Source organism: Adiantum capillus-veneris, chromosome 20, assembly GCF_014529385.1.
Source record: "Adiantum capillus-veneris isolate H3 chromosome 20, ASM1452938v2, whole genome shotgun sequence".
NCBI lineage: Eukaryota > Viridiplantae > Streptophyta > Polypodiopsida > Polypodiales > Pteridaceae > Adiantum > Adiantum capillus-veneris.
Window position 1 is genome coordinate 38,787,324 of NC_140950.1, and position 12,707 is coordinate 38,800,030.

The 12,707-nt window shown below is 44.8% G+C and overlaps 1 protein-coding gene across 2 annotated transcripts in view; it reads right to left on the reverse strand.

The window, feature by feature from the left end:
• The window catches only part of LOC147432386 (uncharacterized), an 85,884-nt gene extending 73,508 nt beyond the window's left edge, over positions 1–12,376 (reverse strand). Inside the window, exons 1-4 of one of the 2 annotated variants that reach the window (XM_086492360.1) lie at positions 12,191–12,376; positions 10,144–11,964; positions 9,889–10,051; positions 9,629–9,792 (exon numbers count right to left, since the gene is read on the reverse strand). In XM_086492360.1, coding sequence (XP_086348486.1) covers positions 9,629–9,792; positions 9,889–10,051; positions 10,144–11,906 — 2,090 coding nt within the window. In that variant the 5' untranslated portion in view covers positions 11,907–11,964; positions 12,191–12,376. Of the gene's footprint in view, positions 1–9,628; positions 9,793–9,888; positions 10,052–10,143; positions 11,965–12,184 lie in introns of both variants that reach the window. The other variant, XM_086492359.1, reaches the window with a different exon arrangement.
• Positions 12,377–12,707: the final 331 nt, after the last annotated feature.

Here is a 12,707-nt window from a genome sequence, read left to right on the forward strand (position 1 = left end):
TCACTTTGTTTGTGATCACTTGCACTCTCTCATTAAAGCACGGAAGGCTCTCCCTTCCCCAAGAACAAGGAACCTTGAGCACAGTTCGGAGCACTCATCTTAAGCAAAGTTCACCATTCATTCCGCTGCACCTTACACTGGCAGTAGTCATCAAATGTATCTTTCTTAGTCATTCTCAAGTGATGCCAAGCCGTGATGACATCTCTTTCATATTCATTTGATATCCAAGTTGACGTAAAAAATTTCTTGAATTTTAACGACGTCACAGGTGCTTCTTTGCGTAACAACAGAGTAGACCACCATGTCTATGCAGTTCCTTTCAAGTAAGATGCCGCCCTTCGGAGTGTTCTATGAACCGACCTCCAAAGAAGGTGCCGTCAAACTGTTATACAAACTCAAGGGCTCGATGGGTGTCCTGGTAGCTTGAAAACGTCTCAAACCTGAGGGCCTAACCCCCTTTCTTGAACTCCTTGGTCTTTGTTACGGGCTTGGGCACCCCTAGTCGGAAATCTGGCACGACACACGAGAGAATCTCTGAAAATACTTCACAACTTTATCACACTTTAGAAGTAGAGTCGACAAGGCCCAGCGTAGTTCCGTGCCAAGAGGTATTGGCCCCAAAATCTGGCGCCCCTTTCGGTATTTATTTTTATATTAAGGCTTGAGCAAAGTACAACACCCGCAGGACCTCTGCTCTCAGACTCTGCATCCAGATGCTCTGCAGAGTGAGGCCCCAAGGGTCTTATTTATTCTTACAAGGGACAAGGGATGCCCCAAAAGCAGTAAACTCAAAAGCAATTTGTCCCAAAAGCATATGGTACCAAAAACTACCAAAAAGCAGCCAACGCAATTGGCGGAAATCCGTACAGCAGCCACGTCGGCATGTCAGCGCATAAAACGAAAATCCGTACAGCTGCCATGTGGCACTTGTCAACGTAAATTTCGGACCTGTCCGTACAACATGTTGCCACATCATCGGTTCTTTGTCCGGGCACTACTACCACATCATCATTTTGTGAAAGTCTTCTTGCACTGTCAAAAGAGGACGAGCTCTCCTCCTCTAAACTACTAGATGGCCTTCCATGCCTTCTAGACTTTTTCACAAATCTGCTTTTCTTGCTTTTCTTAATTTTTCTTTGCTTCTTCCGCCTTTTCTCATCCTCTTTGGAACTAGAGGACGACGAACTGTCGAAACTCTCTGAAGACGAAGAAAAATCTGAGTCGTCCTTGAAATGAGCACACTTCTTGGATCTGCTTGCCACCTCGAAACTCAACTTCCGGCCCAAATAATTGGGAAAATCCACCGATTTTGTCTTCTTTTCAGAGTACTTCAAGCCTTTCATTATCTGGTTCATCTTCTGGTCAACAGCTCTATCCAGCTCTTCTTGCGAGTACAACTTCCGCTTTTCTGCACTCGTCTGTCCTTTCAGCTAAGAGGAGTATCAATGGCATCACGGCATCTCGAGTGAATCTCATCAATCGGGTACATCTTCAAGGTTTCACAAATCTCGGGTCTCTGGAGTACTTGATTAATCTTTTCACACAATGTCAACTTGCAATTGACATTTGTACTCGGCTTTGGCAAACTTTCCTGCCAAAAATTTGCCCATTTCTTCATTCTTTTCTTCAATTCCCATGCCCGGTTTCAACTTTTCTTTGCCTTAGAGGTGTTATCTCTGTCAGATTCTCCACGAGAACCCATGTGGAATCTGGGGTGCTTTATGGCTTATGCCCTCAAGGTAGAGCGATGAAGACGGGAGCGCGCCTGATGTGCGATGGACGAAGGGTGGGAGTAGCTAATAAGTCCGGGGTCGGGACGCCAAGATTCTTGCACAAAAACCTGTGTGTGCTACAAAAAGGATCGGATCCTCCATAGAAGAAGAATCTTTTTGAGCTCTGATACCACTGTTACAGACTTAAACACCCCAAGTCAAGAATCTGACGCAACACACATGAGAGAAACTCGAAATAACTTAATCACAACTAAGAAAGATGACACGGCCGGCGTAGTTCCGTGCCCAGAGAGATTGGCCCCAAAATCTGGCGCCCCTTTCGGTATTTCTTTTCAAATTAATCTTGACAAAGTACAATGTCCGAGGGCCCTCTCTCTGCTCAATGCTCCCATGTCACGTGACACATCCAACCCTATGTGTCCGTGGACAAGCTACAGCATGATCAGGGTTCAGTCAATCCAGTCAGTCTATATTAGAAGTGATCTGGCACTTTTGTGAGTCTATTCGTAGACCGTGCATGCCCAGTCACTTAGTGTAGATGCATATCCTCTGGTTGCACACAGCATGATCATCCGCATTCCCATCAGAATCCTTCATGGGAATTTTCCAATGATTTTAGCCGATTTTTCCTATTTTTGACATTTTTCACTTGTTAATTTAAGTGACTTTCCAACAAAAGTAGGTAGGGCAATTTGGGTAAGAAAATATATAAGCAAACCAAAGTTAGCACTAAATGGCAGAAGAGGCAACAGGAGCCAAGCTCAGCAGGCAACTTCTCAACAGAACCTTGGTGGTTTCCCCCTCCAAGCAAGAACCCCCATGCTAGTGTTTTCTGCATCAGCCATCCTCTAGCGTTTTCAAGATCTACTCATCGCCAGCAAGTTCAGACACCAGCGTTTTGCATCAACCTTCATCGCCAGAAGAATTTACAGGCAACTAGCGTTTTAACCTCAGTTTTCAGCCATAAGACTTGCAGATTTTCAGTGACAAAGACCCATAGAAAACAGCCCCCAAATCAGCGTTTTTGGACCCGCAGCAGATTTCAACCCATAGCGTTTTTGGACAGCAGTAGAAAGATTGCAGATTTCAGCCCTTAGGTCAACTTCGTCATCTCCATCGTCATCGTCAACATAGCCTAGACTTGCATCAGTCACTTGCATTCATTTGTACCAGATTGTGCAATCATAAGTAGACCACTCTCGCTGACGAGAGTGGGGCCTTCGGAGGAGGGTTTTACAACGTCTATGGTACCGTATCTCTTTCCTCTCTATCTCTCAGTCTCATTCACTTGCACGCACAGTGTCCATTCACTTTGTTTGTGATCATAGCATTCTCTCATTAAGAACGGAAGGCTCTACCTTCCATAAGAACGAAAAGGAACCTTGAGCACACTATGGAGCACTCATCTTGAGCAAACCGCAAACATTCATTCCGCTGCACCTAACATTGGTATCAGAGCTTTGGCAGTGTTTTGTATCACTCAAGGAAAGAACCACAAGAATCACAAGAATTTTTTTTTTTGCTTGTTGCGGTCACACGAACCCAAGTTCACTTGGGCGTGTCGATTCCTAATCGTGTTTTTGAAGAGTGACAGGAATCCCAGGAAAGAAGGGCTTGTTCAACCTCCCCTTGTGTCTCTTTTCACTCATTGAGAGCGGACCGTGCACTTAGCGGCCGGCCAATCGACGTGAGGTGGGAAAAAGCAACCTTGGTGTGAGCGCAAGGCCGCCAAGGGGTGCGCCCACGGAGAGGAGTAGAACTCGGGTGAAGAGAAGATCCTTCTCAAACACGGTTTGCAAGCGAAAGAAAACCTCAAGAACCAAGACCCCCAAGAACCCAAGTTCCTCGTGAACTTAAGAACTCAAGACCCCCAAGAACCCAAGTTCCTCGTGAACTTAAGAACCCAAGACCACAAGAACCCACGACTTTAGAATGGTCATCACTCGAAGTGGAATGGATACTTCGCTTGGAGGTGATGAGCATGAGAGAGGCGAAGAAGAATTTTCCCCACCAGGAGGTTTTTCTGACCCTTCCCCATCTACAACGATTGCACTAACTCCAATGGAGGAGTTGGAGCTGATGTTTCTGGAACAGAACTTAGAACGCGAAGCAAGAAATGCAGAAAGAATAGCACAAGTAAATCGTAGACACGCAGAAATAAAAGCAGAAATGGATCGCACGCACACAGAAGACAAAGCAGAAAGAGAAGCAGAAAGAAAGGCAAGACAAGAACAGCGCGAGCGACACATGCAAGAGTTCTTGCGACTCTTTTCTCAAGTGCCGGCACAGATGCAAGAGATTCAGGAGACGGAGACTCTCTCAGTCTCTTCTTCTCCAAAGCATGACACACAGGATTTGCATGATGTTGTCCCGCTCACAGGAGAGTGGATCTAGCCCAGATGCCGTCGGGATGGGCGTCCAGTGTCCGAGCGGACGTAGTGTGAACCCGGCCAGTGTAGCCAGCCATTATTATAAAAGGGAGGCCAAGGCCTCATTTGCAGTTATCGACCCCCATTGGCAGTGATGCCGTCGGGATGGGCGTCCAGTGTCCGGACGGACGTAGTGTGAACCCGGCCAGTGTGGCCGGCCATTATTATAAAAGGGAGGCCAAGGCCTTATTTGCAGTTATCGACCCCCACTGGCCTCCCTTTTATAATAATGGCCGGCCACACTGGCCGGGTTCACACTACGTCCGTCCGGACACTGGACGCCCATCCCGACGGCATCTCGGCTAGATCCCCTCTCCTGTGAGCGGGACATAACATCATGATGATAAGCATGATGGTTTGAATGATGATGATAAGCATGATGATTTAAATGACAATGATTTGCATGATGATTTGGATGTTAATGATGAGCATGATCAAGATGTGATTTCTCACAAGCATGATGATTTGCATGATCAAGATGTGATTTCTCACAAGCATGATGAGTTGCATGAAGATGGTGCGATTGTTCACAAGGATGATGTGTTAGTGGATGCTTTTTCTAGCAAAGCTAACCTCGTTGTAGATTCGATCAATCACGACGAACCGATCTTGGCTTTCGAGTCGAGGTCCAAAGAACCCCCACAGGATAATTTGCTCATTCAGGAAGAACCGATCTTGGCTTTCGAGCCTAGGTCCAAAGAACCCTCACAGGAAGTATTATGTGTTCGCATGATTGATACGCACGCATTGTTCGAGTGTTTCATTCGTGATCGTTTCTTGTATTTTAGTCAGCGTCTCTATGTGATCCCTTTTATTAGGCATAACATATTGTACGTTGAGCACGTTTCACTCATGGATGAGCACGAATGTATGCGGATTTTTCATGAAAAGCTGAAAAGTATACATTCAAGGAAGTCACATTCCATGTCTCTTCCTTGGCATGACACATTTGTAGAAAGAGCACATGAAAGTATGAGCACCAAGCATGGGCATTTCCGTTGTGAATTGCCACAATTGATTGCTCTAGATCCAAAGAGAGAGATTCGATCTCATTGGTTACGTGTGTGTGGTGAACGGTTTGGCACTCCGTCTCTTTGTTCATCTACATTGCATGCACTGTCTTTTAGGAAGACAATATTTTTTCCAGTCACTTTACATGGAATAGGTATGTTCATGGTTTTGTGTTGGAAATGGTTTCAAGAATTTTTAGCCATGGAGATTCTTGAAGAAGAAAGAAGCATGACTCTAGACGAAGTTGAAGCATCGAAGGAGCCACAAAAGACTCTGTGTCGCTTTCGACGCGGCCCAAAGAAGCAAGCGTTGCAGACCTTTATGAAGTTCAAGTAACGCACGACCCACACATCAGAGTGGGCCGGCGAAGAGTCCCTTCCAAATTTCCGGATGCTATTGGCAATCTCCCTCGACGCCATACAGTTCGGTACCAATACCTCACTTTGAAAAGGAGGGGATGTCACGTGACACATCCAACCCTATGTGTCCGTAGACAAGCTACAGCATGATCAGGGTTCAATCAATCCAGTCAGTCTAAATTAGTAGTGATCTGGCACTTTTGTGAGTCTATTCGTAGACCGTGCATGCCTAGTCACTTAGTGTAGATGGATATCCTCTCGTTGCACACAGCATGATCATCAGTATTCCCATCAGAATCCTTCATGGGAATTTTCCAGTGATTTTAGCCTATTTTCCCTATTTTTGACATTTTTCACTTGTTAATTTAAGTGACTTTCCACAAAAGTAGGTAGAGCAATTTGGGTAAGAAAATATATACTAAATGGCAGAAGAGGCAACAGGAGCCAAGCTCAGCAGGCAACTTCTCAACAGAACCTTGGTGGTTTCCCCCTCCAAGCAAGAACCCCCATGCTAGTGTTTTCTGCATCAGCCATCCTCTAGCGTTTTCAAGATCTACTCATCGCCAGCAAGTTCAGACACCAGCGTTTTGCATCAACCTTCATCGCCAGAAGAATTTACAGGCAACTAGCGTTTTAACCTCAGTTTTCAGCCATAAGACTTGCAGATTTTCAGTGACAAAGACCCATAGAAAACAGCCCCCAAATCAGCGTTTTTGGACCCGCAGCAGATTTCAACCCATAGCGTTTTTGGACAGCAGTAGAAAGATTGCAGATTTCAGCCCTTAGGTCAACTTCGTCATCTCCATCGTCATCGTCAACATAGCCTAGACTTGCATCAGTCACTTGCATTCATTTGTACCAGATTGTGCAATCATAAGTAGACCACTCTCGCTGACGAGAGTGGGGCCTTCGGAGGAGGGTTTTACAACGTCTATGGTACCGTATCTCTTTCCTCTCTATCTCTCAGTCTCATTCACTTGCACGCACAGTGTCCATTCACTTTGTTTGTGATCATAGCATTCTCTCATTAAGAACGGAAGGCTCTACCTTCCATAAGAACGAAAAGGAACCTTGAGCACACTATGGACCACTCATCTTGAGCAAAGAAAAGCGCAAACATTCATTCCGCTGCACCTAACATCCCAAGCCAATCTGAGAGAGGGAGAGACCCTGGCAACAAATTTTTAGGCCCATGGCCTTCCAAAAGTAGTTACATGAAAAGCCTTCAAGTCTCAAAAGCATATGGTCCTCATTCTAGCGCTCAAAGCTGCCAACAAAATTTCCGCCGCAAATCTCGGGCGTCTGTATAGTCTACCACATCAGCAGTCAACGCTATTTGCAGGTGTCCGTACGGCCTGCCATGTCAGCAGCCAGTGCCAGAAATTAGTCTTCACTTTATTTTTGAATCCTTGTGTCCCCTGGGCCCTATCGGACAAGACCTCATAAGTTGGAACAACCTAAAACTATTCATTTTGTCAGTTTCCATCAATGCTTGTCCGGGTGGGCATGCCACGTCATCATTTTGTGATGGCCATCTTGAGGTCGGTCACACTATAAGAACTTTCAGATCGCCGAAAAATTGAAGTGTCGATCCGGTTGGAAATAACCTCTTCAAGTTCTCTTCACACTTCTGATCCACGTGATCGCGCTCGCCAATTCCAACACCGCCGCCAAGCTCGAACTCCCCTTCTCCTACCCGCACATCTCCTACTATCACGATCCAACTTGCTCTAATACCATGTCAAAAGTAGACAATGTGAAAGCGTAGAGATTTTCCAACCTTCTTCAAGTTCTCTTCACGCTTCTACTCCACGTGATCGCGCTCGTCAATCTCAAAGTTGCACCAAGCTCAAACTCCTCTTCTTCTTTGCGTGCGTCTCCCGCGATCATGAGCCAACTTGCTCTGATACCATGTCAAAGTAGACAATGAGGAAGCGTAGAGATAGAGAGAGAATGCACGAGAGGGAGAGAGAGAGAGAGAGATTCTTCAAACCAACACACTCGGGGTTGGGGATCCTTATATACCCCTCAACTGAATTTCTCGGCCCAATTTTCATGTCAAATAAGTTTTAAAATACCTAAAATGATAAAATAAATAAATAGGAACACATTGAGCATTCACTTGAGATGCATAACTTTGACACATAAATCCAATTAAACTTGTCAAGAAAGCCAAGATATCGAAAGCCATTTGTACGATGATGTGAAGAACCTCTTAGGGTTACTAAAGCAAAGTGGCCAATCATAGAATTGGTGTGAATACACATAAAAAGCCTACGGAATCTCTGCAACAGTGTATAGGTTTTCAGAACGAAGTCGTATTTACCCATGGTGGGCTGCAGAATGAGTATCGGAACTACTTGCACTATCGAGAGATGCTCTACAAGCCTTGGCGACCCTGATGATGCCAGTTGTGTAAGATTTCGAGATGGTCAACTTCTTCTCCTTCTCCTCTACAGGAGATCTTTCCCACGAGAGCTACAAGCCAAGGCTATGGAGGATGAAAATCACCACGCTCTAATACCTTGTCTTCTAGCATAGTTTCCAAAGCTTAGGGAGATGGAGAGCAGAGCACAAGCAAAGAGAGGAGAGGAAGAATTCCATGTAAAGCAATAAGCAAAAAAAAGAGAGTTCAATTAAACCAAAGGTTACAATATAAAGGATGGTCTCCAAACACCACTATCCACATGTATTCTTGGCCTCTATATTGGATGCATGGTTTAAGGAATGAAACCCATGGTGGTGTGCACTTGATTATCCAACAATGCTAGCCCCCATATCACCGGTGGCCAACGCCAGTCGCAGCACTGGTCTCAGCAGCAATTCTCTCCTACTTTTTGGTTCCAATTTTGGTCATGCATCTAGAGCCATCTTACTTCATGTGACGAGTGCACATGCAAGACTCCTTGTTGACACTTGGGCTGCACATTTGGCCATGACCTAACATGTCAATGATTTACTACATAGCCACATGAGACCCTAAGACATTGCTTTTGAATATGCCCATGGTTTGGCGGGTAGTATGTTGTTTGCTTATCAGAGTTGGCATTCATGATGTGTTTGTTGCATGGCTTTTGTGATTTCTTGGTTACATACTCTATTCAAGGGTTCTCCTACAAATCCAGTCTTTATGCTCACGTCTTTAGGCTACAAATGAGGCGGTCTAGAGATGCTTCCACCCACTATGCACTAGTTTGATCTACATCCGTGGGAAACAACTGTTGCAAAAATTTGTTGCATTACGTTATGGATTATGCGGAAGGCTTTGTGTGCTCACATCATGGGCCCACAGCCTTCCCAAATAACTATTACCTTGACTGCTATCCGGTGGGAGTTGGTGCATACTCTGCTTTGCCATTGGGATACATCAGCAAGCTCCTCCAAGACAGGAGAGGCGCATGAATCCTCTTTCCTTTGGCTATGGATGCAGTCTTCAATATCTTTCAATCTGGATCAGGGACACATTACATGGAACTATGCACATCCTCGATGGTTTATACTCCACTCTTCTTATATGCAGCCATGATGTATAGCTAGCACTCACATTGTACTCCTCCAATTTGTACGTTCTTTAGGAGAAAGGCCCATGAGCATCCCAAGAGGTCATTTGTTCACACTATATAGCTCCTTTTTCGACACACACACACACACACACACACACACACGCTCATTGAGAGAGAGAGAGAGAGAGAGAGAGAGAGAGAGAGAGAGAGAGAGAGAGAGAGAGAGAGAGAGAGAGATGAAATGAAATGTTATATTAACATCTTCAAAATGCCAAAATGACCTATGAGACCAAAAGGTTACATCCATGCCTAGGGAACATAAAAATAAAAAGAAATGAGGGTACCAAGAAAGAAAGAGAGAGATGGCAATCCAAAGTGGAACGTAACTAAATAAAACTATCTAGCTGCTCAATTGGTTGTTTGAATGACAAATAAATAAGTATTCTTTCATTCTTTGTTTCTTCCTCAGCCCACTGTCCATTGCACCCACCCATGCACCTATAAATCTGATCAACCTTAAAAAACATACCCTTAGCCCACTGTTTTTTGTTCGACATGAGAACACAGACACTTTTAAACCGTAAAAAACATACCCAAAAGAATCTTGGGCAAGTTGTAGAGAATTTGAAGCAATTTCCCAGATAAGGTTTTGCCTCGCAACTCCTGTTGAGTGATCTATACATCTTTGCAGCACACAGCAACCATGGCGATGGGTGGCGATTTCGACACAATTGTGAGCAGCAGCCTCAAAAATGAACTGTACATCACCATCCAGCACACACATAGCTCTGTCACATACAAAAGAACAACAAAACAATACAAGTTGGGGAGATGGTGGTGGTAGTAAGAGGACCTGATTGTCCTCATTGCTGAGGTGCTGCAAGCAACGCTGGATGACATGATTGCCATTCAAATCCTTAATCAAGGTCACAACCCCTGACCTCAAAGAAGCCGTAACAATAGCCACATGCTGATGGGACTTCAATGTCTCTATCAACTTCTGCACAGCACGAGTGCTGTCCAAAAATCACTAAAAGTTAGGAAGCCATTATCAACTGGAACCACAACAACTACATTGTAAAGCTTGATAGCAAGGAGTATTAGATACCCATGCATGTTAAGGGACACATTCACAAGTTCCCCTTTGCTTGTAATGGACTGTAGCAAGTTTGATCTCTGATCGTCGGTGCAAACCTCCAAGAGCTTCTGAATAAGGTAGTTACCAAATGGGTCCACCATTAGGTCAACTGCATGACCCAGTACTTCAGCAACAATCTTTTGAACATCTTCATGAGAACCTTCATCAAATTTCCTCTGCAAAAAACGGCATCCATGTTGGTCTTTGGCAACAGCAAGTATGCGCCCTTCAATGTCAGCTAAAGTGCTATAGAAGGGGCCTTGCTGCGTTGCATCCGTGGCCTGATATGCTTTACGCAGTTCCCAAGCAGGCTTTATTGAATTTTCCTGCCCTGCTGATTTGTTAGGTTCAGCTATTGAACATTGATTGCACGCTCCTTTTTCTCGGAAATTACTCGCGTTTTTGTTGTTGTGACACCATCCCACCAATGGAGTTGAGGCAGGTGCAGCTACTCTCAAGCTTTTCTTTGACAAAATTCTCACTTGTGGCTTCTCCTCATACAGAGGAGAACAAGTGGGAGCCTTGAGCAAACCATTGCTGAGAAGTGCCGATTCGACCTGAAAAGGCTTGTTCTTTGTAGAACCTCCTAGCATACTTTGGAAAGCTGAACAATCATCTCGCCTGCCGCAAACGTCTTGTGTACAGCATGAGCAAAAGTTATCTACATAAGGGTTAACAAGCTTTTGTCTAAGGGGGTACCCACAGTTTATAGGACATGTGTTTCCAATGCCTAAACGAGCATATCCATGGTCTCTACCAGCAGGAAATGCTGACATACCATTATTATGTTCAACATCTACAAAGTCCCGAGGGTAATGAGCCAAAACTTCATTGATTGTCTCTCCCTCTCTCGCCTGCTGTAAAAGCTTCAGTTTGTGCACCTGTTGAGGTTGAAGGTAGGCAAGCACTTTGGAGTTCTGATACCAGCCATCCTTTCCATCAACATAAATCCTAGGCACACATTCGTCTTGAACAGAGGAGGGCATTGGTGCTTGGCACATGAAAGGCTGATTTGTCATCACTCGAACCCCAAAAACCTGATGCACATAATCAATGCCTGAGTCAAGGCCCATAGGCTTCAAATTTGTCATATTCTTGTCGCCGCTGCACTGAGAGAGTGGCAAGCCTCTATGCTCCAAACCCACAGGTCTGCCATAGGCTTGTCCATAACCACCATTCTTAGGAACGCCTCGCAAATGCTCATCGGTCACTGCCTGTGTGATTGGCCTTGAATATTTCATACCAGACTCGAAGGAACTAGCATTGGCTACCCATGTTGAGCTGGCATTACGTAGTGTATCTAGAGAAAATTCTGCGCAATGATGCACAGCAAAATTTGACTGCATGGGAGCAGCTGCCTCCAACTTAAGATTCGCAAACACAGTACCAAGAGGAGCATCTGCAGGTACCTCTTTGTTTACAAATCCAAAAGTCTGCGCTTGCACACCCGATGCCTCAGAAGGGGGGTGGAAATCCATAAAGGCATTTGTGGTCAATACCCCATCAGAATGAGAGGAATGCATGGAATACATGCATTCTTCATTGTCTCGGGTTGGTTGGAAAGCTTGAAAGATGCCCTGTAATGATTCGATACTGTGTGATCGCATCATGTAACTGTCCACCCCATTATGCACAACCTCTGCTGATTCCAGATCATCTAGCTGAGTATTGCTCTCCATAGCTTGAGGGATCTCCTCTAAAAGCTTCTCAAACTCTTCATCCTCACCCTCCATACCAACACTGAGCTTGCTACGGTATGAGGGCGATGCAAAGGCTTAGGAAGCAGGCAACCTAAGCACAATCCAAAGAATACATCTCCATGAGCAACAGAACATTACTTAAAAATGAGATTGAAGTTTTTAAAAAAAACCAAAATCAAACAACCAGAAAATTCCAAGAGAGGACAGAAAATTCCAAGAGCAAATAGAAGAAGCAAAAAACAACACAAAAAATGATAAAAATAACTTCTGTGTACAAACTTGAATAAGAGGACAGATCAAGATCAACTTACACGTACAGAGAAATGGAGAGGGAGAGAAGGCAAATGGGCAAAGTGCCTAGACCATCGTCATATCTCTCTCTCTCTCTCTCTCTCTCTCGTATGTGAGTCAGCTCACGTCAAAGCCCAAAAGCACATCCGCCCACCATCTCTCTCTCTCTCTCTCTCTCTCTCATGAGTCTCTGCGAGAGTTGACGTCCCCCTCTCCCTCCCCCCCCCCTCGTCTCTCTCTCTTTCTCTTTCTCTCTCCGAGGAGATCTTTGCCACCTCAGCAATGTTCTTTCCACGTGTCTACATTTCGACCGTTCTTTTTGAGGTTCTCCACACGCCCCTAGATTTTTTTAGGTTCCAAAGCTAAAAGACCTTGGCACTTCCTTGTAAAGGTTTACGTTTATCCCACTGCTCCAAAAAAACACAAGAACTTGGCAAACCTAAATGTGAGAAATTTTAGAGGTAAATTTGACTAAAAGGTTTTATCCGTCCTCCCAAATAAAAGGACACCATACCTACACATAAAGAAGGTTTTTTATTAGAA